The sequence below is a fragment of the Aureobasidium subglaciale genome (genome assembly GCF_000721755.1).
Source record: "Aureobasidium subglaciale EXF-2481 unplaced genomic scaffold scaffold_8, whole genome shotgun sequence".
Lineage (NCBI taxonomy): Eukaryota > Fungi > Ascomycota > Dothideomycetes > Dothideales > Saccotheciaceae > Aureobasidium > Aureobasidium subglaciale.
This window is the reverse complement of record NW_013566987.1, coordinates 716,821-740,827: the sequence shown is the minus strand read 5'-3', so window position 1 is coordinate 740,827 and position 24,007 is coordinate 716,821. Positions and strand designations below refer to the sequence as shown.

The 24,007-nt window shown below is 51.7% G+C and overlaps 8 protein-coding genes across 8 annotated transcripts; 3 read left to right on the top strand and 5 right to left on the bottom strand.

The window, feature by feature from the left end:
• Positions 1–435: 435 nt before the first annotated feature.
• On the bottom strand, positions 436–1,537 carry AUEXF2481DRAFT_4450 (glycosyltransferase family 32 protein; the record flags this gene model as incomplete). The annotated part of the gene is made up of 2 exons (XM_013488998.1): positions 436–669; positions 728–1,537. 2 exons carry the CDS (start codon positions 1,535–1,537, stop codon positions 436–438), a joined length of 1,044 nt encoding a protein of 347 aa, XP_013344452.1.
• A 1,815-nt stretch (positions 1,538–3,352) lies between these two features.
• AUEXF2481DRAFT_64813 (uncharacterized protein) lies at positions 3,353–5,073 on the bottom strand (the record flags this gene model as incomplete). Its single annotated transcript, XM_013489193.1, has 3 exons — positions 3,353–3,661; positions 3,718–4,805; positions 4,869–5,073. 3 exons carry the CDS (start codon positions 5,071–5,073, stop codon positions 3,353–3,355), a joined length of 1,602 nt encoding a protein of 533 aa, XP_013344647.1.
• A 578-nt stretch (positions 5,074–5,651) lies between these two features.
• On the bottom strand, positions 5,652–8,890 carry AUEXF2481DRAFT_39295 (uncharacterized protein). Its single transcript, XM_013489150.1, has 4 exons — positions 8,864–8,890; positions 8,337–8,550; positions 7,722–7,916; positions 5,652–7,616 (listed from the first exon to the last, which is right to left on the bottom strand). The coding sequence occupies exons 1-4, from the start codon at positions 8,871–8,873 to the stop codon at positions 6,014–6,016; spliced, it is 2,022 nt and encodes a 673-aa protein (XP_013344604.1). The 5' UTR covers positions 8,874–8,890; the 3' UTR covers positions 5,652–6,013.
• A 5,653-nt stretch (positions 8,891–14,543) lies between these two features.
• Positions 14,544–15,637, bottom strand: AUEXF2481DRAFT_28905 (uncharacterized protein; the record flags this gene model as incomplete). Its single annotated transcript, XM_013489061.1, has 3 exons — positions 14,544–14,681; positions 14,735–15,520; positions 15,569–15,637. 3 exons carry the CDS (start codon positions 15,635–15,637, stop codon positions 14,544–14,546), a joined length of 993 nt encoding a protein of 330 aa, XP_013344515.1.
• A 650-nt stretch (positions 15,638–16,287) lies between these two features.
• Positions 16,288–17,227, top strand: AUEXF2481DRAFT_4446 (uncharacterized protein; the record flags this gene model as incomplete). Its single annotated transcript, XM_013488997.1, has 2 exons — positions 16,288–16,494; positions 16,553–17,227. The coding sequence occupies 2 exons, from the start codon at positions 16,288–16,290 to the stop codon at positions 17,225–17,227; spliced, it is 882 nt and encodes a 293-aa protein (XP_013344451.1).
• Positions 17,228–17,517: 290 nt separating this feature from the next.
• On the top strand, positions 17,518–19,192 carry AUEXF2481DRAFT_4445 (uncharacterized protein; the record flags this gene model as incomplete). Its single annotated transcript, XM_013488996.1, has 2 exons — positions 17,518–18,492; positions 18,548–19,192. The coding sequence occupies 2 exons, from the start codon at positions 17,518–17,520 to the stop codon at positions 19,190–19,192; spliced, it is 1,620 nt and encodes a 539-aa protein (XP_013344450.1).
• A 420-nt stretch (positions 19,193–19,612) lies between these two features.
• Positions 19,613–21,868, top strand: AUEXF2481DRAFT_28903 (uncharacterized protein; the record flags this gene model as incomplete). The annotated part of the gene is made up of 1 exon (XM_013489060.1): positions 19,613–21,868. One exon carries the CDS (start codon positions 19,613–19,615, stop codon positions 21,866–21,868), a length of 2,256 nt encoding a protein of 751 aa, XP_013344514.1.
• A 1,186-nt stretch (positions 21,869–23,054) lies between these two features.
• Positions 23,055–23,556, bottom strand: AUEXF2481DRAFT_4443 (uncharacterized protein; the record flags this gene model as incomplete). The annotated part of the gene is made up of 2 exons (XM_013488995.1): positions 23,055–23,308; positions 23,409–23,556. 2 exons carry the CDS (start codon positions 23,554–23,556, stop codon positions 23,055–23,057), a joined length of 402 nt encoding a protein of 133 aa, XP_013344449.1.
• Positions 23,557–24,007: the final 451 nt, after the last annotated feature.

Sequence of the window (24,007 nt, the reverse complement as noted above, 5' to 3'; positions counted from 1 at the left end):
TTGGAAGGTGTACCTCTGCAGTATGTGTCATTGAACATCGGAATAAAGTAATTGTTCTTCTGTACCAAATTACATCTCGCTCGACTCGAATCGATCGTCGTTGAATCAAGAATTCATCTGCTGCTGCTGCTGCTGCTGCTGATAAAGACGGGGCACTTGAACGGACTGCGGGAATCACAGTGGATATTCAGATCTTAAGTTGCAGAAATGGTGTACTTCGTACAGTAGTAGATTAAAATTGTGCCCTCCCTTTTTTCAAAAAGGGCAAGCCACCCTCAATCGCTTTCCCCTACAGGAATGATGCAAACGCCATCGCTAATTTCCAATGTGTTATCTTCGTGAAGACTTTGATGATGATGAATGCGAAGAAAAATGAGATATGCGTTATGCCAGGCGTGAAAATGTATCCTGATCTGCTGGGATCATGGACTTTGTTTACATGGCGTCTTCTTCGTCACGTCGTACCAATTCGTAAGATTGTCGTCGCTTTGATGTAACGTTGCCACTGCTGAGGCGTCTGAAGAGACCCAGAGGGAAACGCTTGCGGACAGATCTGACCCAAGGTCTATGGGAGACGAAGAAGCGGCTGTAGAGGTAGTAAGAAATTCCGAAGACGACACCAGCTGTCAGGAAGCCGACGACGGTCAGCATGACCCAATGTTTCAACATCTGTTATGAACATTAGCTGTTGTTCCGGAGTTGAGTTTTGGCACAAGATTGAACATACCCAGAAAATGAGCTTGACGTCGCTGCTATGCCACGAGTTGCCGAGGTGGTGGGTGAAGAAACTCCAGGGGTGGTAGTTGTACTCGTCGGGGAACAAAATACGAACTCTGCCACCATCAAGACCATCGCCGACGTTGAGACCTTCAGAGCTCCAGTGACGCCAGATGATGCTCAAGAAGAGAGGGCCAGTCGAGGCCATGACGGTGATGTAAGGCAGGACCCATTTGCGGTTGTAACGAGGCAGCTCGTCAATGACACGGAGGAAGAAAGGGTGACGAGGAACCGAGCCCATTGCATCGTTGGAGATACCAGTAGGAAGGGTACGACGCAGCCAAGCTGGGTAGGAGAGAAGAGGATCCAGACGACGGTTGCAGCCATCGTCCAAGTCGATGTAGACACCACCGAAGTGGGCGAGGACAAAGTAGCGGATCGAATCGGCACGCTGGATGGGGTATTCGTAGTTTTCGAACGTCTCGAGGAACCAAGGGTACTCTGCTTCAATGAAGTCGCGGGCCGAAGCATCGGTCCAGAGTTTGTATTCCCAATCCTTGTGCAGCTCGATACAGCTCTTTTGTGGCTCTTGCCAGACTTCGGGAATGCTTTCGTTGATGTATGTTTGGTGGATGATCTTGGGGATCAATTGGGTGCGACCATCGATCAGATCCGAGCCAGGAGCAGGCAGCTCTGCACGAGAGATTGCATCTTCCGAGCCGTCGACGACGAGGAGCGATAATAACGTCCAGACCGAGTGTATGAGGAAGGCGACGATGGCCAGGTTGAGGATGAGGAACAGGAGCACAGGTCGGCGCATGGTGTGTGTAGGTTGTCGAGATCGTCTGCAGTCAAGCAGAGAGGGACGGCAGCCTTTTGTGGTTTGGGCTTGGTGTTTGTCGGTGCTGGGCCCTTTCGTTGGCTGACCCCGGATTGGCAAGTACAATCAACACAAGTCTCCTTCTCGAGTCAAGTGCTTGTGCGGTGAGGTTATTGTTGTCTAGGATTGAATGAGGCTGAGATTCGATGCAGTCGAGGTGGACAAGACAGGGAACCGGGAAGGAATGTAGGAAAAAGGAAGGATGAGGCTGAAGCTTGTGAAGGAGTGACAGGAAATTATCAAGATCGAAAGCAGCACGCTAGGACGACAAGGTAGGGACGTTAAAGGAGAGTTGCGCTTCTTGTTGCCTCAGATTGTCACAGGGCCAGGTCCACAGGCGAAAGGGCACAGCCTTGCCCAGCGCCCGTGACAAGCCACCCGATTTCCTCGTGCTCGTACGCTGCTCAATCCACCCTATTGCTCTGCTCGCAGCAAATCTTACACGCAAGTGTTGCTCTATGTGGCATTCTGTACCTCGCTCAGACATCACGAGAGTCTGTGCAGAAAGAGGCCCCTGCTTTGTCGGGCCCGGCATCAGACACGCCGACCGAGATACGGCGGACTCGGGGGCGATACGCATGCGTCTATGGAACACGACATTTGCTGCACACCATCTTCTCTCAACTTGCCCATGAGATTCTTGCGATAGCACAGGCGACAACGGCAAGCATGTTCTAAGCAGACCAAATACCAAGAACTCGCCGAGATGTAGATAAACTTGGTGACGGTGGTGTCTTGCTCTGCCGCAACTCATCTTCAGTGACATTCGTTCGATCCTCCATCCTTCGCCTTTTGCTTTCTCACAGCCTCTGCTGTCATCACTCGCCATCATGCTTTGACATACGCCATTCCCGTTGTTCTCTTCCTGCCACCTTTTTGCGCCGCCTAAATTGCAATAATGTCATATTCACGATCATCGAGAAGAGTAAACACGGTGGACCGGCATCAAAGATGCCTCGTTCTCCACCGTGCGAAACATGTTGCAAGAAGCAGTGGGGAACATGGTTGTTCGCTCTGGCTCCGCTCTCTCCACTTCTCTGTCTTGTTCAACGGGGCTTTCCACAAAACTATCCAAAATTGTTTTGCCTGTTCTGAACTTGTTGAAATGTCGAGTGCAGCACTCATGTGATTATGGGGCTTGGTAGAATGTCTTCGAAGTGTCTTGCGAGCGATGCGTAATAGTCTGCACGAAGAGATCAATGTGTATGCAATGATTCGAAAGACGAAACAATGGAACCGGGCATGATGAAGCACGATGGCTCGACACCCATAAATCTCTCTCTATTTGTGATCTCGTGTACCAGCCGAGTGCATGCGAGGGTATACAGATCGAACATTTAGCATCATATCTCTCGATGGTCAGGTACACTCGGCCTAACACAGATATTGGTCAATGGTATTGCTTCCTCAACTCACTTTGGTCTTTTGCGTGCAGCTGAATCCCTTGCTTAGAGTAGATTGCGATGGTGAATTGTGAAGATAGAATTTTCGGGCAGTCTAAACCCAGATTTGTAAACTTTTGCACAGGCATCAAACTCCAATCCATATGCAACGCCTGGAAGAGTCTGTCCCTCGCTTGCTCCATCATGCCAGGGCGTCTGAGAATTCGAGAGGAGTAGGTAATGTAAGTCCGACCAAATCCGACAAGTCGGCATAAACGCGAGAAGACGACATCGAGAGCGATTGCCAGTCTCGCTTTCCAAGCGGATTTGTATAGCCGAGAGCGCAAGTTGAAGGCGTGATCAAAAAGTCCTTTCAACCAAAGTGGAAGCCTCCAGGGAAGCCACCACCGCCGCCTCTGCGGCCACCACCACCCATGCCGCCTCCGAAACCACCACCGCCGCCACCCATCTGACCACCGAACATCTGGAAGAGCACTTCGGGGTCGATTTGCGAGCCCATGCCACCTCCCATACCACCAAAGCCACCGCCTCCGAACTGTTCCGAGGGGTCGATGAGATCTTCTCCGCTGTCGTAACGAGCACGCTTTTCAGAGTCTGACAGAGTTTCGTATGCTTCACCAATGTCCTTGAAACGGTCTGCTGCAGCTTCGTCGCCTTGGTTCTGTTTTGAGGATTAGCTTCTGCATTGATTGTATCCATGAGCGCGAGTGAACGTACCTTATCAGGATGATGGATGATAGCCAACTTCCTGTAAGCCTTTTTGATCTGACCGTCGTCGGCATCCTTTTCAATCCCCAGAATTTTATAGTAATCCTTGCGCTTGCTCTTCTTGAGCTCGAGCTCAGCGTTGCGGATTTCCTTGGCAATACCAGGTTCTTCGGGGTTGCTCTCAGCAACGGACTTCAGTTCCTTGACAGCCGCCTCCCAGTCACCGGACTCTCCCATTGCCTTGGCCTTTGTCTTGCGTGCCTTGGTGTAGCTGGGGTCGAGTTTCAATGCACGCTCACAGTCCTCGATTGCTTTTTGCCATTCCTTAAGCTTGGTGTAGCAAAGGGCTCTGTTTTGCAAGATCTTCGAGTTTGTGCCACGGTTTTGAGGGTCGACTTCCAATGCAGAGGTGTATGTCTCAACGGCCTGTTGGTACTTTCCAGTTTTGAAAAAGCCGTTTCCTTCTTCCTTCATGCGATCAAGCTTTTGCACCATACGCAAGTACTTGACTGCATCCTTGAAATCTGGGTCGCAGTTGAGGGCCTGTCTGAAATGTTGCAGAGCCTTGTCGTTTTCTCCCTGGGCGTAGAGTGCGCGACCTCTCAGTACGAGGGCCTCGGGATCGGCGCTGTTGTTGCGCAACAAGGACATGGCAATGTTTTGGGCATCTCCCAGAGCATTCACGTTGCCCATCTTCAAGTATGCCTCACCTCTGAGCAGTGCCCACTTTCGCGGCCTGGTGACGGTGGAGCCAAGTCCCTTCTCGGCTTGGTCGAGAGCGAAGATGGCCATGGAACCAGAGGTAGAGTCGCGGATTTGTTCTTCGGCCTCGGAAAGGTGTCGGTCCATGGTGACGGCTGCCTGGCGATCTTTTTGCGATGCGGGGGGGTCTATACGCTCGTAGGTGTCGAGAGCTTCTCTTGGTCGACCTAGAGAGGTGTAGACACGGGCCATTCTGTGCAAGATCTTTGCATTGTTGGGATCCAGTTCATCGGCCTCTTTGCAGTCGTCTAGGGCTTGGACGTACTTGCCGGCGGACATGTAAGCAGCAGCGCGGTTGGACCTGTAGGTCGACGACTTCGTGTCTGCCTCGACGGCTGAAGGAGACAATATGTCAGTATGCGCGCGAGCAAGAAAAAACATGGATCAGGAGGCCCAACCTTTTGTGTACTCCTGGATCGCCTTGGTGTAGTCGCCAGCCTTGAAATACTTGTTTCCGGCAGCCTTGAAGGCCTCAGCATCCTCGGTGCTTGGTGGAGGGGTCGTGGGAGTCTTGTGCGGCGGAGGGGCCGGGGCAGCATCGCCGTTCTGAGCGGCCTTGTCGGCGGTGCCGTTGCCATTGGTCGGTTGCTTTTCCTGATCCATCCTGGCGGAGAGTCTCGACAGGCGTCGGCGCTCTTCTGGGGGGAGATTGAGCGGGTGCGTGTCGGGGTCGTGTGCTTTGTCCTTCTTCTTTGGCGACAGCGACAGGGACGACTTTTTGGCGGGTTTGGCGCTCGCTTTCTTCTCTGCTGAGCGGGACAAGGGTCTGGTCGAGGTACGGCTCGGACTTGGGCGCTGCGAAGGCGACGACGGACGCGGTTCGGGGGTACTTCTGGCCTGGTCGGCGAAACTGCTGGTGCTCTTGGGCTGCGAGGACGGCGCGGACGACGATGTGCTGCTTCTGCCAAAGACTTTTGGTAGTCCCATCGGGCTAGCGGCGACAAATGACTCTTGTCAAACTGTCTCCCGAAACCTTAGCTTTTTTTGCCATGGAGAATAATTGTCGACAATTCGCTTCTGGAAGCTTCCACGACTTTGTCCAGCCTCGCATCCTCATCTTATCACATCATCACGACTCATCCATCACGACTCATCCATCACACCTGCATCGTTACTCGCTTCCCTATCCTCATTCACACAGGTGCTCACTCAAACGACATTGCACAACCAACTGATATTATAGACAACTCGTGCCTTACGCATTTTTGAAACATAAACTACATCAACGCTGCCTCCATCATAGTCCTCATCATCATGTCCGGTGAGCCTTTGTTTTCTTTCGCCCTGAATGCTGCCCAAACTCCGCTAAGGGGGTATCGTTATCCATGGCTCGTTCCTTCTGCCTGTTCTCTCGAAACGCCAATCACCTTGTCCTTTTTCCCACATCTGCCCGTTGTCCCATTAATTCCATGACCTTGAAAAATGATTGTGACCATATGAGAAGGGAAACTCGTCCATCAAGGCAGGAAGCCGTCATGAACAGAAGAGAGAAAACGTCAACCCATACTATGAACCCTTTTGACACCGCATCGTACATATTACCTCAGAATCCAGTCGTGCTGAATGTTGGATAGTACCCTCTGCTGCTTTCGACTCCCTGGAAGCGATTGCAATTGCCCATGCTCCACTGTGTTCCTGGCATTGCTTCGGGAAATTCTTCTCGGATCGAGAACTTCCTGTCACCATGGCCACCTACAGATATTGAGCTTGGGCTTTCTGCTTTGTTCTGCACCGATGTGCCATCGTAAAGAGTCGTTGCAATGTACTGATAGCCTGCAAAGTCCTGCATTGCGATGTCCTCGTTGTGTGTGGGCTCGGCTTCGAGGGGGTGTTTCATGTCGACTGGCTCGGCCACGCTCGATCCAGCGCTGGAAGAGTACCCTTGCTCCGGCGAAGCTGCTGACTGGTACTGTTGACTGGCGCGGAACCCTCCAGTATTGCCTGGTCCAGTGGCATAGCCAGCTCCACCGAAACTACCACGGCTCATACCGCCATAGCTTCCACCGGAGTTTCCATAGCCGCCAGTGCTTCCGCCACGGCCCGTCGATGAAGAACCTCCACCTTGGTTTTCGGCCTTGTAGTGACTGGGACTTCTACCGCGGACCACGACCTTGTCACTGATTGCGCATGCAATCTTGACCCACTTTGGCTTTCTGGTCTCGTCTTCGCGAACATCGACCCAGAGCTCGACCATCAGGTGGAAGTACTGTTGAGATGCTCTTCGCTTGCCATTGTTTGCTGTTGCTGACTTGAACTGCACGCGCTCAAACGTATGTTGGATGTTCTGGCCTGGCATGGGTAACTGATTGCTAGCCAAATGGCCAAAGGGATATTCGTGTCTTCGGCCTGCCGGTGATGTTGAGCGGCTTGATGCTGGAGATTCATCACGAGTGTTCTGGAAAGGAAGGTGAGGACCTGTAGGAACACCAGTGGCATGGAACGAAGACATTGGTACGTGGTACACTCCACGTGGGCTGAGGGTCGACTCGGCAGGTCGCCCGTTTGGCGGAGTTGGGGAAATCTTGATGATGGGAATGGCGCTCTTTGGTCCTCTATCCCGCTTAGGCGTGTGCTGGATGAGTTCGACTCCTTTGCCGGTCTGTCCATCAACAGCTGCAGTGAGCTTCATACCCATAGCCTGGACTCTTTGGCCATTCAAACAGAGTCTTCCATTACCGATATGCGGTGTCAGCTCGAAGGAACAAGTCACCGAGAAGTAGTTGCGTCGGTAGCATGTCCAAGATCGGTCAGGAGAAAGGAAAAAGCCCTTCTCCATCTTGGCGTGGATTCTGGGAACGACCTCTTGACCTTCGCATTCTAGATTGTGGAAGCTTTCATGCTGCACCCAGGGGAAGTTTTGGCATTCACTGCGGTGTGTTCCATATCCAGTAGTCAAGGAAGCCATTTGAGCAGACAGTAATGGGTTCGAGGAAGGAGAAAGAGGGGTTGCGATACCAGTCGCCAGCGAGCGTGGTGTCTCTGAGTAACCCGTGTAGGTGGATGTCGGAGGAGATGACAGATGGCTAGGAGTAGGAAGGTTACCTGTGTGGATGTAGTCACGAGTGGCTGTCGAAGAAGGGGACAATGAATGGCCTATAGCTGCTGGAGATCGCCAGGCGACAAGTCCTTGGGCCGGGTCATCCAGGCTACAATGTCTTTGTGTCAGCGAGTGTTGAACCTTTGGTCAGTGTTGAGTCGACAGTGATGCCGGTCAAGGCATGTCAGATAACAAGGAAAGAGTCCAGACTCACATGCGACCGCTGAGCCCCGATTGATTGGCAAAGTGTTGGACAGGTGCGACGGACGCGGCATACGTTGTGTAATGGCTTGGATAGTTTGCAGCGTAGGCCAATGAAGACGTGGCAGAGCTGGGACTGGTTGAGATCGAACCAGAACTGTCCCCGGCAGCGGCAGCAAAGCTTGTCGCACTTGGGTGATACCTTTCGCTGCAAGATTGTCAGTCATCGTTTCCAGACAGTTTCATGTCGCTGAGAAGATAAGAATTTCTCGAGGTACGCAGTGCAGGAAAAGGCTTGCATGTACGACATCAGGCTGACAGCGCGCGCGAAGTATAATGTTGGGCATAAAACGTGCATGAGTGACCGCGAGCTTGTAGTAGCAACGCCAGGCTTGTAATTTGCGGCAGATTGCTGGCACGTTGCCGGCCAAGATCTGATTAATTCTCGAGAGGGCCAGATTTTCTGGATGATGGTGGAATTGTGAAGAAGGGACGGCTTCCTCAAGGAAATCATCGCAGACCAATCAATTTCAGGCCGGCGAAATACCCAACCATTGCGGCGGCACGAGATGAGGGGTCATTGGTACACAACTCATGTGATCGCGGAACGAAAAAAAGTTGAACTCACTGGTCAGTGTTTGTTGCCGAACGATCTGAGATGAAGTTGTTGGATAGCGAGAACATGCTCGCACTCGAATGTCCCAAGCCGTCGTCACGTCGGAGGGGATCGACGTTTCCAGAATTGTGGTAGCTAGGCTGATGTGCATGAACCGCGAGTTGCTCAAGACATTCTTGGTCTGGTGGCAGTGAATAATCGTGCCGTAGATGCAAGAATGCTGTTCCTAACAAAACAGTGCGTTAGTAATCTTCCTCCAATCGGATGGTCCAAACGACGACTGAAACAGCTTGCTGGTGGTGCTTCTTGCCATTTCTCGACCAAGACGAAGCAATAAATGGTAACAGTCGTACAACAGACGGACTCGACCCCTTAACACTGGCGACTTGCAGATTCGAGATGCAGACTGAGAAGAATGATCACAAGAACTTGTGAGGCCTCAAACAGCAAAGATAGATTTGACAGTGGCGTCTCACCAAATAAGAAAAGCGCAATGCGAGTGAAACCATCAGATAAGGAACGAAGGGAAGAGTGCATACCAGAATTCATCGACGCGACCAGATTCATGTGAACAGATTGATGATGCTATCCTCGTGCAGGAAGTGGGGCTTCTGTGCCGCAACTGCTCATCAGCGCCAGATCAAACTGCATATTGAAGATTGGAGAGAAGGAAAATCGCACCACCACGAATAATTATCGTAGCAATAGCATTGACAGAGTCGCAGATAGAATGGAGTAGACTTACGATTTGGTGTCAAAAGCTTGTCGGCGATAGACTTTGATATCCTCTGAACTTTGTCCTGAGCGATTCTGATGATCTTTTGACTGAACAGGCTGGTTCAGCGGATGTGTCCGAGGTGCAGCAGACTACTGCGATCTTGACGAAGGATGGTTCAGATCCAAGGTTCAACGACGCCACAATCTGAGGTGAGATATGGAGAAGACTTTGGTTCAAGCAAGATAGATTGCGTCTTTGCCGAATGCCGGATGCGATGCTCTTCGACCGTTACTTTGAACTCGTGAGGATGGCAATAACAAGTCGGGAAAGCGGTTGGCATGCGACGTGGGAAGCCAGTATGTATAGGACCTGCAATGCGGCCATGGTAAGCAATATTCCTGGTCCTTTCCGAGACACATAATGACTTGTCATTGAGGATACGAGTCGGCGCGGTATGCTGCAGACCGAAACCAGAAAGAAAAAGAGGAAAAGTAAAAAAGCCCCGACATTATCGACATGGCGGTGAGGGACGACGCATTCCTGATTTTCGGCATCTGTCATGCAGAAGAGGTACTTACAAGGATCGTTTCTCCACACAAGATGTTTGATGGTCTGAGCGTGAGCAGCTGGATCTGCAAGCGCCTCTATGCACGTTGATAGATGTCAGTTTCAGGATTGATTGCGAGATCAACAGATGGTAAGAAGACGTACAGCGAGGAAATGATGTATCGGCGTGGAAACTCGGCGGGAGAGTTGTGCGAATGTTGAGGTCTTCTGACTTGTTCTTGTGAGTTCGGGGATCCTTTTCTTGACGGTGGTTCGTTTGAGAAGAGCAACCAGAGAAACTGCGAGAGAAGATTAATAGGTGTTGATGACGGCGAGCGCAAAGGACTTGGTGCCAACGAGGAAGCCATGTACTTACTTGAGACTAGAGGTAGTTTCCTAGTCGAACACCAGTCAAGCAAAGAGATGGACAGTTGCGAAGCGACCAAGAGGATCCAAAACTCGTCTGGCTTTCGAGAAGGATTTGACGCTTCTTTTCTACCACAAGGGTACCAGGCGACCTCACCGAAGAAGTTGCGTGTTCGAGGCAACCGCAAACCCAATTGACGGGGACTAATTCAGCCTCAGTATGATCATAGCCATGGAGAGCTTAGACCGTTTTAGTTGCCTCTTGGAAAGAAGAGGCGTAACACGGGAAAGCTGCAGTAGCCTTGTTGCCGAATATGGTCTACCTATCTGACTCCGAAGCCAGGGAGGATGATTCGACTCAAATGCAACAGAGGCCTTTTCGGCCTTGATCACGCAGACGCGGAGCTCCTTGCTGGGAGGTGCAAAGGTCCATCATCAGAGACTCGATCATGAGCCGGCAAATGCAGGTGATCCCTTCATACACATGCAGGAACCACATCAACTACTTGGCGGCGCTTGGGTTGTCGGCAGAACCTAGCGCGGTATACATCCACCTGGGCTGCTGCCGGTACGTCTTGCTTGAACAGAAGCAGGCTGGGGTCTAAGTGGGGGATTGCTGACGATCGTCTCTACTTGCTGGTACGTCTCAGTTGCTTTCTCGCAGGCGCAACAGCCTCCAAAACAAAAATAAGAGGGTAGAATGTTTGTCAGGTCAGCACAGTGACTCGATCCGAGACAGAGGCCCATGACAAACCGCTCGGCCCGGTCGATCCGTCAGAGATCCAATGCAGACATTTGCAGGGCAGCTCTGCACTTGTCTCTTTCTGGGCCATTTGCTGGACCAGCCGTTTCCTGTCAGTTAACCCCGTAACCGGGCTGATACAGAAGATGCGCGAGAGGGCGCATGTTGCGGCGGCGGCAAGCAACGCCACGGCCCGCGTCAAGTTGCGTGCCATGCAGAAGGGGTCCTGATCGTCGACAGCATCGTCGACATCAAGGCGCGATTACAACAAGAACCCGGAGACAAACAAACACGTACGCGGAGGAGAATCGGGTGGTTGCCGCGTCCCTGCCATGTCTTTTGAGCGCGGCATCGGCTCCGATGGGAGGATGACGAATGCATCAGATGTTTTGCTTCCCCTTGCTCCAATTTGAACTACGCCTCCCGCCCCTGGTGGATGTTTAAACCACACGAATTGTGACGTGCAGGCGTCCCGGAGATGTCTCGATGGTGGATTGGGAGGAGGGGTGGTTGGAGCTGCTGATTTTGTGACAGCTCAATCACGCTGATTGGCTGGTAAGCGACATGCTATTCCTATGCAGGATTGGCACCGCCAGCCTTGCATGCCTTAGCTTGAGATTCTCTACCTCTCACCTCACATTCCTCCAAGAGCCTAGCTATATACTCTATAATCAGAACAAAGAAGGGCAAAAGTCTAGCTTGACAACAAGCCCCACCGATAGCTCTACAAAACAGGCATCCGGGTTGGAGACCGTCCGTCAGAACTGATCTTTACTCTGGCCTTGTTCGAGCCAGGATTTGTCAAGGCCGTAGAGCTCAACAAATCTTTGGTCCAGCGACGGCCTCCAGCATCCAACCCATATCAATCTGACATACTGGTCACTCGCGATGTTATCTCACTGCTACACACCGCTGTCGCCTTTTGCAGCTCAATCATGCAGTCTACCGCATCCTCCATGCCCCGACTCGGCTCGTTTCATGAGCGTTGGTTTCGTCCGTAGCTACGAAAAGAACTTCGGCCAAGCGCTTGTTGTCGGGAAGACTTCCTTTGTTTCAACAAAGCGCTCCTCTGTCTTCTGACGAAACTCTCTCGCTGGTCTATTCTTATCGACAGAAACGACAATCTGGTGACTCGACATTCACACGACAAGTACTCTCACGACTTGGTCCAGTGGAATGGTTCTTTGTGATGCAAAGACCGCACTTTTGCTGACATATAGCGCACGCCGATCAGATGACTTCCTTGTGCAAGCGTGGCTTCAATGTCAAAGATGATAATATTCCGCCAAATGTCCTGATGCCCAATGGACTCTGCATGTTGGACAGCATCGAGAATGAAGCGCATGCTTTGTGAACACAGCAGTCAGTAGTAGAGGCCAGAACACTTCTCGGTATCTGCCACGCGAATTGATCAGTTCAACCCAGTTCGTTCACACGTGGATTTGTCACGGTCGACTGGTCATCCCGGTTGACTCGTCAAGTTTTGCCTCCTATTCATCATCGGCAACATCAGTGAGTCCCAGTTTGTCGGAAGCGTTCTAGAGCAAAGGCTCAGCGTACAATATTGTAATGTACATGTGTCCGTGCTGGATCGCGTCCATTCTGATGATGCAGGCAGGCGCTGCCGCAGCACTTTGCCGCTGATCTCGTGAACAAGTCAAGGACCAACGTGCGTGCTATATCCATCTTACTGCGGGGCTCCATATACTCAGGCACATCCGGTAGCTCCATTGGGGAATGTCTGTCGTTGAGCATGGAGCTGAGAAGGGCCTGCCATGACCCGTGCCGGTCCGTATTCCGCACGGGGCGACTCACGGATCTAGGAGTCTATGTATCGGCGACCTGCAGCATCTCAACCAGGGAAATATCTACGCACAATACATGGGCATAACTTGATTGTGCTGCGAGGATTTCTGAGCGCAGCATGGCCTGACTAGAACGTGCTATACTCCTGCAGTCGTGACGGTCCCGACGAGTGACTCTGACCAAAAGCCGAATGCGTAGGCAACAGCAGCTATTTGTCAGAATACCAATCAACTACTGGAGAGTTCTCCGGTGAGCTAAGCACTTGACGATATCCAGGTGATCTGACTGACCCACCTTCCCCAAGCCTATACCTCGGTCTTGGAAAAGGAGCAAAGTAGACCCAATCGACCTTCTTTCTTTCAGGCTCATACCATACCTCACGATTCAACATAGTGTTTGGGTTTAGACCATGACACGGTGCACGACGGAAATTTGAGGCTTCCGTGTCACGAACTGACGCTGAGCGACGCGGCAAGCACCCTTAGCTCTGCACAACACCGAAGACGCAACTCCTGGCCTTGTCTTCTTCGAATAACACAATTGCCTTATAGGCAGTCTCCACGACTCGTCAGCACTTTCCAGGACGAACTGCTGGCCTGTGCAGTTGAAAGAGACTCAGACAGACACAGCAGCCCATGGTGGCTGAAAGCTTGAAGACCAAGCAGTTCCAACTTCTTTCACAAGATTTAAGACGTTTCTTCTGTTGGTCTGGCGGCTCTAGCATGTGGAGTCGCGTCTCTATGGCGGTCAGCACTGCCTGACGGACTATCTCTACCCAGTTCCTGAGCAGTTTACATCGCACACGTTGCCTGGCGTAGCCAGCGCTAACAGGACTCTTTGCAAGTATCGAAGTCTACATCATCTCTCGGCGCAGGGAGGATGGTTTGTTGACCAAGCTGCGCGTCCGATCTGTCGCGTGTTGGCAGAAGTACCGACAAATGAACTCACAATTTCGATAGTCCTGTATGTATTACGCACGGGCAAGCTGAAATGGAGGCAGAACCACGGACCCGATGCTTTCCGACGCGTAGCTACCTCTCATATACTACCTGCCTACGTGCTCTCGGCTTCTTGAGATGGGTACTTCTGATCTTGCCTCACCGGCTCCAGTGTCGATCCTTGAGGTCCTTTACCATCCCCTCTCACTCAGCCACCTATCTGTCTGTCAGAAGATCAACGCATTGGCAATTCAGAACAGGCTCGAGTAAATGCCCGGTCGGGAAGACGGAGTATGCAATAAGCCGCAAATGTTGAGGATCGAGTCGGGGTAAAGAATATGGCCAGGGTGTAACTCCCTCTTTGGTCTTTGCAGTGAGTAGCGACTATCTATCTACCTTACGTGTTTGACGATCACGTTCTTTGTTGTCGACCCACTTCCTTGAGTATGATGACTGCGTTAGGGAAAGACGCGTATCAGGACACGCTAGCTATGGCCAGAAGCGATAGTATACGTTCAGCTCGGAACTGGTATCGATGAGGACCAGGCATATACCCCTCTTCTACGAGCATACTCGAGCTGTGGTTGAGGCCATGCACTGTGATAGCGCAGGTAGCTTTCGCAAGCTGATGGCGTGTGCCAATCTATTCTCAATGCAGAACACCGAACTTTGCAAGGCGAGACGATTCGTAGCCGTGACCGCGTTGGCATCTCAATGCATTTGTTCTTGGTCTGGTCTGACCGACGCATTGCAGTGATATGCGGCATACGTAGACTTGACAGTGGGTTTGCGAAGTGCCATTGCATATGGCCGTCAGCAAGTGTGTTCTTTCTGTGCTCCATGATGCGTCCGAGCAACGATCTAGACGACCTCAGACGGTGTAGCTACGAGGAACATATCGTGTCTTGGATAGTGAAAGTAATAAGCGTGCCGTAATGCATCGATACAATGCATTTCTTGTTGAGACAGAACTTCATATCCATACTCGTGAGCTAACGATTGAATGCGATTACACACCTTTGATGGTTCCACTTGCGTCCACCATAGTGAACGAGTCCCTCGTGGGATTAATATCGCTTCGCATCAAGGCTCGAGAAAGCCTACTAAGCAAACTGAAGTTTGTATGGGACAGAGCCTAGCTTGCTCACAATGATCTTCTCCGTCAGCCCCCATAGATTCTCGCCAAGTTTCCGGTCACAGGCCTGACTGGACGGCGTGGTCACTTTGCGATCAGGAACAATCTGGTGCTTCTGTCAAAGATCATCTCAACAACTTGAAAGGTATTCAGACTTACGTATTCTCCCTGAATCATTTCTTTGATGACGTCCTCGCTGGTTGCTGCGAAGAGTGCCGGACGGCAGCCATCATCGAGGGGATCCTTTAAGAACGGCTTCACAACCGCAACTCCGATCTTCCCCATGACACCATAAGCATCGACAGCCTGCTTCTGTTGGTCGGTCTTAATGCCACCAGGATGTACGGCATTCATGAACGGTCCAGCAGTTTTCTCGGCGTCGAAGCCAAGCTGGGCTTTCTTTTTGCGATCAGCCAATTCTCGGATGTACAGAACCTGGGCGAGTTTTGTCCTGTTGTAAAGCATCATCGGGCCGATGTCCTTATTCAGCTCGTCCAACGACTCGAACTTGACATCACTGATCCCACGGTGAAGGTCCGAAGATTGCATGACCAGCCGAGAGTTGGGTGTGCGTTGCAGCAGAGGTAGCAGAGTCTGGGTGAGGTGGAACTGTGAGATGAAATTCACCTGCATGTGACTATCGATGCCATCCTTGGTCAGGTTGTAGTCTCCAACACCAAGACCGGCATTGCAGATCAGCGCGTCGAGCCTGGGGAGTTCTGCGGCCAATTTCTTTGCTACCTGATCGGTCTGCTTCAAATCTTCGAGTTCGATCTGGATGGAGTGGATCTTTGAAACGTCGCCATATTTCTTAAGCTCATCTTCGGCTTCTTGGATATGCTCCTGTTTCTTGCCGAGAAGGTAGAGGGCAAGCGGGTTGTGCTGAAGGATGTGAGCACAGATGCCGAAGCCTATGCCAGCAGATCCGCCTGTTACAACGAAGACCTGGGAGAATCAATTGAATGTCTGATATAATATCATCAAGAACGATACCTTGCCCGAAAGATCGGGGACATCCTCCGTAGGATCGAAGGTATTGCTGCTTCTAAATAAAGTAGTCATGATGTTGATTGATGTTGCTGCTGATGGTAGCTCAATACGTTTATGCTGAATGGTTGATGTTGTCTAGTTATGATCAAAATGAGTTCGCGGAAAGACCACATGCTAGGTTTTGTCCACACAGGTAGGTAGGTCGATAGCTCTTGCCGTCGAGTTGCTCCGCATGTCGTTTGATCAGGCTGACGTCAATGATAGTGATGACGAGGTGACCAGATTATGTTGACATGCACATGAGGAAACAGTCCCCAAAGACACGATGATCAAGAGATAGGTTTACGTCTTGTAGAATACATCGGAGATCTTGTGTATCTCGTCTTCCTTTCAATATGGAACGTGGTGAACGTGTTACCGTGCACGAGGACCTTGTGGCAAGGAAGGAGATATACACCTGCCCTGATCACGCTGCCAAATGTGAGCGACTAGAGCCCTGAAGAACAACGGGCAACTCGGATCGAAGTCATGTATTACGAAAGGATGCAGAAACCAGTGTACTTGGATAAAGATGATAGCTTCGGTGACGGCAATGCCCCAGATTTCGGCAGGTGCACGTTCGGACCGCGTTGCGGAAAAGCAGCAGCGTGATCGGGGCTCTGCAACTCTTGTAGCTTCTCATACGACTTGATTCTTGATTCTTGTCGCAGACACCGACGACAATGGCGATAGACATGGAGACGGCACGAGAGTGGCTGACGTGGAGCTTCAGCCCGAGCATCGGCGCCATCCTCTTCACCCTGCTCTTGTCGCTCGCGTTGCCCATCATCTTCCACTTGTTCCTGTACCGCCAGCGCGCCGCTGTCGTTGTACCGTCTTTCGTCCTGCTCGGCCCTAGTGGTGCTGGCAAGACCACCCTCCTCACTCTAGTACGCGCCATTTGTTTGGCCTCCAAGCACATGACCCAGACACTAACGACATGTCTAGTTTGAACGCGGCACCCCGAGCGCTACCCACACTTCGCAGACACCTCAGACCGTCACCTGCACACTTCCTACTGGCATCAGGGCCGAGTCTCACAAATATCGCGCTTCCGACGACCCTTCGAACAAGAAAGAGCGTGAAGTTCATGTCACCGACACACCCGGCCACGGCAAGCTACGCCAGCACGCTTACGACGCCATGGCTCCCGCCAGTCCCCTCAAGGGCTTGATCTTCGTCGTTGATGCAGCCGCTCTCTCCAGTCCTCAAGGTCTATCCGAGGCTGCCACATACCTTCACGACATTCTACTGCTTTTGCAAAAGAGACACACGGGAGCAAAGACTAGCAAAGGTCCTACCGGAATTCCTGTCCTGATTGCGGCCAACAAGCTGGATCTGTTCACGGCCTTGCCCGCTCAGTTGGTCAAGAAGCGCTTGGAAGACGAAATCACAAAGATCAGATCGACCAGGGCAAAGGGATTGCTTGACAGCGCGGTCGATATTGAGGGAGATGATGAGGACAGAGACTGGCTAGGCGAAGGCGGTGAGGGCGACTTTAACTTTGGGCAGATGAAAGAGGCCGAGATTGAGGTCAGCGTACTTGGAGGAAACGCAAGCGCAAAGGGCGACGGAAAGAGCAAGGTCGAGCCGTGGTGGGCTTGGATCGCACAGCAAATGTGAGGCGTAGGTATGTATTGAGAATCGTACGACATCAGGTAATTATGCGATGGCGAGACTGATGTGTATGGCGTTTTGCGTAGGATTCAGTGCGTCTCGGCGTTACTAAAAGAAATGCCAAACAAGCTTTGAAGGGTCCAAAGCTCGCCCTCTCCCACAGGGCGTCGACCTGGGCGTCCATCAAAGACAGTGTTTTTCTCTGCCTCCCGCTCTCATACCTCTCTGCTTTTGCTCTTCCCGTTCATTCTCCCCTTCATCCCCCAAATACCACAACACATAGGTCAACATCCACCATGTCGATCAAGTCGCACCCCAGACACCCGCCGGTCGTCATGTCGACCATCACCGAGCAGATCGGCAACACTCCTCTTGTTCGCCTTAACAAGATCCCGCAAGCGCTCGGCCTCAAGCCCACCATCTATGCCAAGCTCGAGTTCTTCAACGCCGGTGGCAGTGTCAAGGACCGCATCGCTCTTCGCATGATCGAAGCCGCAGAGGCCTCAGGCCGCATCCACCCTTCAAAGACCACACTGATCGAGCCCACCTCTGGAAACACTGGTATCGGTCTTGCTCTTGTAGGAGCCGTCAAGGGTTACAAAGTCATCATCACTCTGCCCGAGAAGATGTCCCAAGAGAAGGTCGCCGTCCTCAAGGCTCTCGGTGCTGAGATCATCAGAACCCCGACTCAGGCCGCCTACGACAGCCCTGAGAGTCACATTGGTGTTGCCAGAAGACTGGAAAAGGAAATCCCTGGTGCCGTCATCCTGGACCAGTACATCAACCCGGACAACCCAAGAGCTCACGAGCTCGGCACTGCCGAAGAGATCTGGGCTCAGACCGACGGCAAGATCACTGCCCTCGTCGCCGGTGCTGGTACCGGTGGCACCATCACTGGTCTGGCAAGAGGTATTAGAAAGCACAACAAGGATGTCAAGATCATCGCTGCCGATCCTCAAGGCAGTATCCTTGCTCTACCTGCCACTTTGAACGACGACCACAAGGACAAGCCCTACAAGGTTGAGGGCATTGGCTACGATTTCATTCCTGACGTTCTGGATCAGCAAGGCGTCGACCACTGGTTCAAGACCGATGACCGCACAAGTTTCGAGTACTCGAGAAAGTTGATCAGAGAAGAGGGTCTCTTGGTCGGAGGAAGCAGTGGCAGTGCCATGGCCGCCTGTGTCAAGGCCTGTGTAGACCTTGACCTGACTGAAGATGATGTTGTCGTTGTTGTCCTGCCCGACAGCATCAGAAGTTACTTGAGCAAGGTTCGTTTGTCCCGTAGTTGTCACACCTTTGGCGTGTTATTAATCTTGTTTACAGTTCGTTGACGATGATTGGTTGGCCGCAAACGACCTTCTCCCCGCTGCTCCTCCATTCTCCACCCCGACCGCACCGATCGCCAAGTCAGAAGACAGCAAGAGCAAGGATGGCTACGGTGATGCTACAATTCGGGATCTGCGCCTGAAGCCTGTCACAACCATCTCGGGAGACTCTGCCTGTGGTGAGGCCATCGAGACCATGCGTGAGAAGGGCTTTGATCAGCTTCCCGTCTCTAAGGGTACTGGCTCGCGCCTTGTGGGTCTCGTCACACTCGGAAACCTTCTGTCGTACCTGTCGTCTGGTCGTGCATCTGGCCACTCTCGCGTCAGCGATGTCATGTTCGACTTCACCAAAATCAACGAGGTCGTGACAAATACTCAGGACATCAGCATCAAGACTCCCGAGGAACGCAAGAAGGCAGCTACAAGCAGCGAGACCGAGAGCCATCCCCAGCGTAGACAGTTTGTCGAGATCACAAAAGATACCAAGTTGAGTGCGTTGAGCCGCTTCTTCGAGTACAACAGCGCGGCCATTGTCACCGAAAAAATATCAGACAAGGGTGGGTACAAGGCTGTGGGTGTTGTGACGAAAGTCGATCTCCTCACCTGGTTGGTAAAGTCGTCGAACAAGGATGGAAGCAACTAAGATGAGGCTGTCTATTCAATGAGGCGTTCTGGGATGGATTGAGATAGAGTTCTAGCTTCAAACTAGGGACAGTTTGAAGATGCAGATAGGATTTAGATAAGTATACCCATGCATTTTTCCTTGACCACTGGAGTCTCGATGGCTCTTTCTTGATTTGTGGGTGACGTCGAAGCACATGGCAGTTAATCGTGCTTGCCGATTTGAGGATATGAATACTTTCCTGTTCCAGGCAGTAGACATTGACTTTTCGTGTCAAGCATTCCTCCGAAAGACATTCGACTTATGACCTCAGCTGATCCTCCAAGCACGATTGAGTCTTCCAGAAGCAGAAAGCAGTGATAGGGTAATTGTTGAACAGGTACGTCCGAGACCTCATGATGCCTCGTGTGGGAGGCCGATGGATTGACTAGAAGCAGCTTCATGGACCACTCTCGAGCAGCACATGGGCTTCGCCAACTCCAGAACCGTCGTCGCCCTCTCCTGACGCTACGCAGCATCGGTGAGCTCTTTCAACGCATCAAACAAAGCGTTCGTTCGCGCATCCACTTGGCTCGTCTGAGCCCTCGTCGTGTGCAAGAAGACCGAAGCACCCATCATCCCGTCGTGCCCCGTGCATCTAGAAACAATCCTCCAGACACGTCAGTACTGCAGCCTTTTGCCGTCGGTACATTCATCATGTCGTCTTGTAGAAGCACAAGACGTGCAACTGGGCAGTTGCGTACTCTCGACCAAAGCCCGCTCGAACATGCTCTTCGAAGATCTCGTCGTGTGGCTGGAGAGTCTCCGGAATCCGGACCCTACTACCCTCCGCCTCGTCGATCGCCGCGCCGACACGTAACAGAACGACACGATGCATCTCCCGAGTCACTGTCTCATCCACCTCCTCCATCGTCGCCTTTCACTTTCGAGCAGCCTCACCCTCTTGTGCCCGAGCCTGGTTTCACCTCTGCCAGACCTTCTATTGCAGACGTTCTATATCTTCAGACCCAGCCTCCACGCCTCGATCAACCATTGCACGTGATCATGGCGCAACCTCACCCTCTCCCTCCTCAGCTGTCTCCCCATGCTGCGCTTCCTTGCCCTGTGGAGCCAGACGCTTCCCCAGAAACACATCCGCAGACACTGCCCACTCATATCAAGGTTGAAGAAGTGCCTCCAGCCAAAGACGTCAAACCAGAATGCCAAGTCTGTTTTGATGCCAACGGAGCTCCCGTCGTCCAACCGTGCCGCCACTGCACTCTCTCATACTGCGCAGATTGCCTGAGAAGGATGTTCCTGAGTGCTACCCGCGACTCGGATTGCATGCCCCCGAGATGCTGTGCCATTCTTCCAATCACCATTGCACTGGACTTTCTCTCTACCATCGAAGCCGACGAATATCGCCTAAAGTTCGAAGAATGGCTTTCTGTCAGGAAGACTTACTGCCCTGTTCCCAAGTGCTCACGCTTCATCCCGGACGGTGCTGTTCTCCTGCCACCCCCTACAAACGCTATCAACCTTTGGGGTCTTATTAAACAGGAGCTTCCTGCTATCTTGATAAGGCTCAAGCACGCTCCCTGTTCTCGTTTTTTCAGGGGACCTACCGATCCTGCTCATATCAAGGTTGAGGATTGGAAGCTTCCAAAGCGGCATATGCTCTGGTTGAACGACATTTACGCAAAATCGCCGCGTTACGCCAATATCGACGAGTTCACTACCGACTTCAATCGACTCGTCAACAGCGTTCGCTCGATGCCTGCGCATTTCCCACTTGCTTTGAGCGCCGAAGAGATGCGCAAGCGCTTGTGGCAGGAAATCAGCAGCATCAGATCTCGACCCAACAGTAAATTCACAGCTCTACCTACTGGTGCTTGCTTCTCTTGTCCAGGTTGTCATATCGGTATATGCCCTAGCTGTAAGCAGGTTGCTCACTTCGGAGAACCATGCGATACCACTGCTCAAGATCACGAGTTGGCAATGCTTAAGACGTACGGCTACAAGAAATGTCCTCGTTGCGGTCATGGAGTGAAGAAAATGTATGGTTGTCGTCACATGCAATGTCGTTGTGGCGCTCATTGGTGCTGGGGCTGTCTCTCGCCTATAGATCAGTGTGACGGGGGTTGCACGCCACCTGATCCCGACAGTGAGGACGGTGAGGACTACAACGATGATGAGGTTGAAACTCCTCCTGCCGGACCCCTTCTACAGGAAGCCCAGAGTACTGATGAAGCTGTTCCGGCCGCTGTCTTGACATCACCAGCCATCACTGCACCAGCAGACAACACCTCCAACGTCCGAATGGAAGCCGTTGCGCCGGCAGCTTTCACTGAGCGTCCAGTCAACCTTGACGCTGGCGGTCGACGTGTTTGGGAAAACAATGGTGCTTTCTTTGGCGAAGAACCTGACGATGAACGCCATGCTCCGATCTGGTCATGCCTACATGAGTTCAGACCTGCAAAACTCCCTGATCATGCGTACAGCAGGGGTGTGCCACTTGGCACCGAATGCTTCCGTTGTTTCTCCAGGACGTATGCAACAATTCAGAAGACCAACGTCAACTCCTCATCAAGAAGTCCGAGTCCTCCAGACAGATACAAGCATACCGCCACAGGAGACGTAGCATGGGAGTGTGACAAGTGCGATATGTCACTTTGTGGTATATGCAAGAACGATGTCATGGCAGAGCGAGGCATTTGAGTTGATTCATCCTCATCTGGTGCGGGTAGCATTCGTATGGAATTAGGGATTCATGGCCGAGGAAGTTTGAGGGCACAGAGCAAGAGGAGGCTTTTCTAAGGCGAAGCTTTGATCAATGGCTTCTTGCTATTCAATGTATTCTCTTTTCTTTCTCAATATATTTTCTTCTCAAACGACCAAGCGCTGTCATTTCTTGTATCACCCTGGTTTCACATTTCTCCCGTCACGTAGCAACCACCCTTATAATCTCCTGTCACCTAAGTCTTGTCACATGCTATGTGGCTAGTGCCGATACTACTCTATCATCTATCACTGCCCTAGGGTATGCCGTCTACCGCTTTCTAAAAATGCTCTATTTTTAAATTAACATAGTTATTATAACGCAGCTCCGGAAGGATTTAATGATTAGTTTAATGTAACTGATAGTAGACTCGAATAGTAGCTAGATTATATTATAATGCCGTAGAGTGTATATAAAAGGTAATATAGGCCAAACACGTAATAACCTTAGTATATCGAGGATGTGGTCGTTGGCGATTGTGCCTTTGGATTTAGACAGACAGGGTTGTCCCGCATACATGGACTTTTCCAAACTTCGATCCGCACTGATCCAGCAAAGTGTTGCTTCTTATTCGTTTCAGCTATCTACAAAGCACCTTTCCGGCGCCTGCCAGGTATTAAGCTACAAGGGGAGAAGCACTGCCGAGGAACAAGGAGCTAGGAGGGGAGAAGCACTGCCGAGGAACAAGGAGCTAGGAGGGGAATCGAATCCATGTACCTGAATTAGCACCGATCAAGACATGTAATGGGTACACGAGATATGACTATTCCTTCTGTCGGAACAGGTAATTAGCGTGTCTGATTGACAGACATTTGAGGAACGATCGAAGCTGGTATGCTTCGAGAGCAGCAGACTGGTTGACCTTGACGTAGATATGCGACGCGGAAGTAAAGACAGCACATGCCATGAAGAAGATGAAGATGACACAAGCAGAAGAGGCAAAGAGTTACAAGATTGTTGAATTGTAAGAAAACGAAGACAGCACAGGACCGCTGCGCCTGTACCGTCGTCGCAGCCTTTCAAAAGAAAAAGCCGCATAAAAACTTAAAGTGTCGTCTCGTAATCATAGCGTAGCAAAGAAGGGTAGTCGGTGTCGGGTGAAGTTCAAAGCAGCGAAAGGCGACTTTACATCTTTCCCTTGACCTCCGCAATCTTTCCCTTTGCCTGACCGGAAAGCTGGTTGGCCTTTCCCTTGACCATACCCTCGGCCTCTGCTACGGAGTCGGGAGAGGTCTTGCTGAGCTCGGCGGCCTTGCCCTTTGCTGCGCCAGTGAGTTCAGAGGCTTTTCCGGAGGCTTCGCCAGCGACTTCGTAGGCCTTGCCCTTTACTTCGCCGGCGGAGAGGTTTGTGGCTTGCTTGATGGTGGCGGCTGCTTGTTCTGGGAGGGAGGAAAGTGTTAGTGGGATGGTTGGAAGAAAGTGGAGAGCAGGAAGAGTGGAGGAGAGATGGACGAGGGCAAACGGGGAAAAGATACATACCACCCTTCTCGATACCCTTGACGGCGGCATCGGAAATTGTCCTGTCGACTGCTTGGGCGGTCTCCTTGACGGTCTCGGTGACGGACTTTTGGAAGCGCGCGTTGGTGCTGAAGAGGCGAGCGTTGCGGATGATGGTGGAGCGGAACATTTTGGCAGTAGTGATTATGTGTAGTTGGTTCCTGGTGTTTGAAAGTGGTTCGAAGAGATTGAAAAGTTGATTGGAAGATGAAGACTGTCAAGAGGTACGAGCGATCCAAGTGTTTATAGCTTCCTTTACTCGCCTTGAGTGGAGACGACAGCTGAGGTAGCCATGACATCACACTTTCACTTTCGCGCACCTTCGTGGGGGAAGGTGGAAGCTTGGGCCACCTCTTCGTTCAAGCTTGCAACTCGTCTCGAGACGGACGCTTGTGTGAGGACATTCATCACGATTTCGCTTTGGATAGAGACTCAGGATTGGTCATCTTGACTCGGAGCGATTATGGCTCCTTGGACAATCGCAATACAGACTCGCATCTACCAGCTTGTAAGATTATCATGAGCTTGCTATTGGAACTTGCCAGTAGGCTTTTGCAGTCTCGATACGCGTGGAAAGCCAC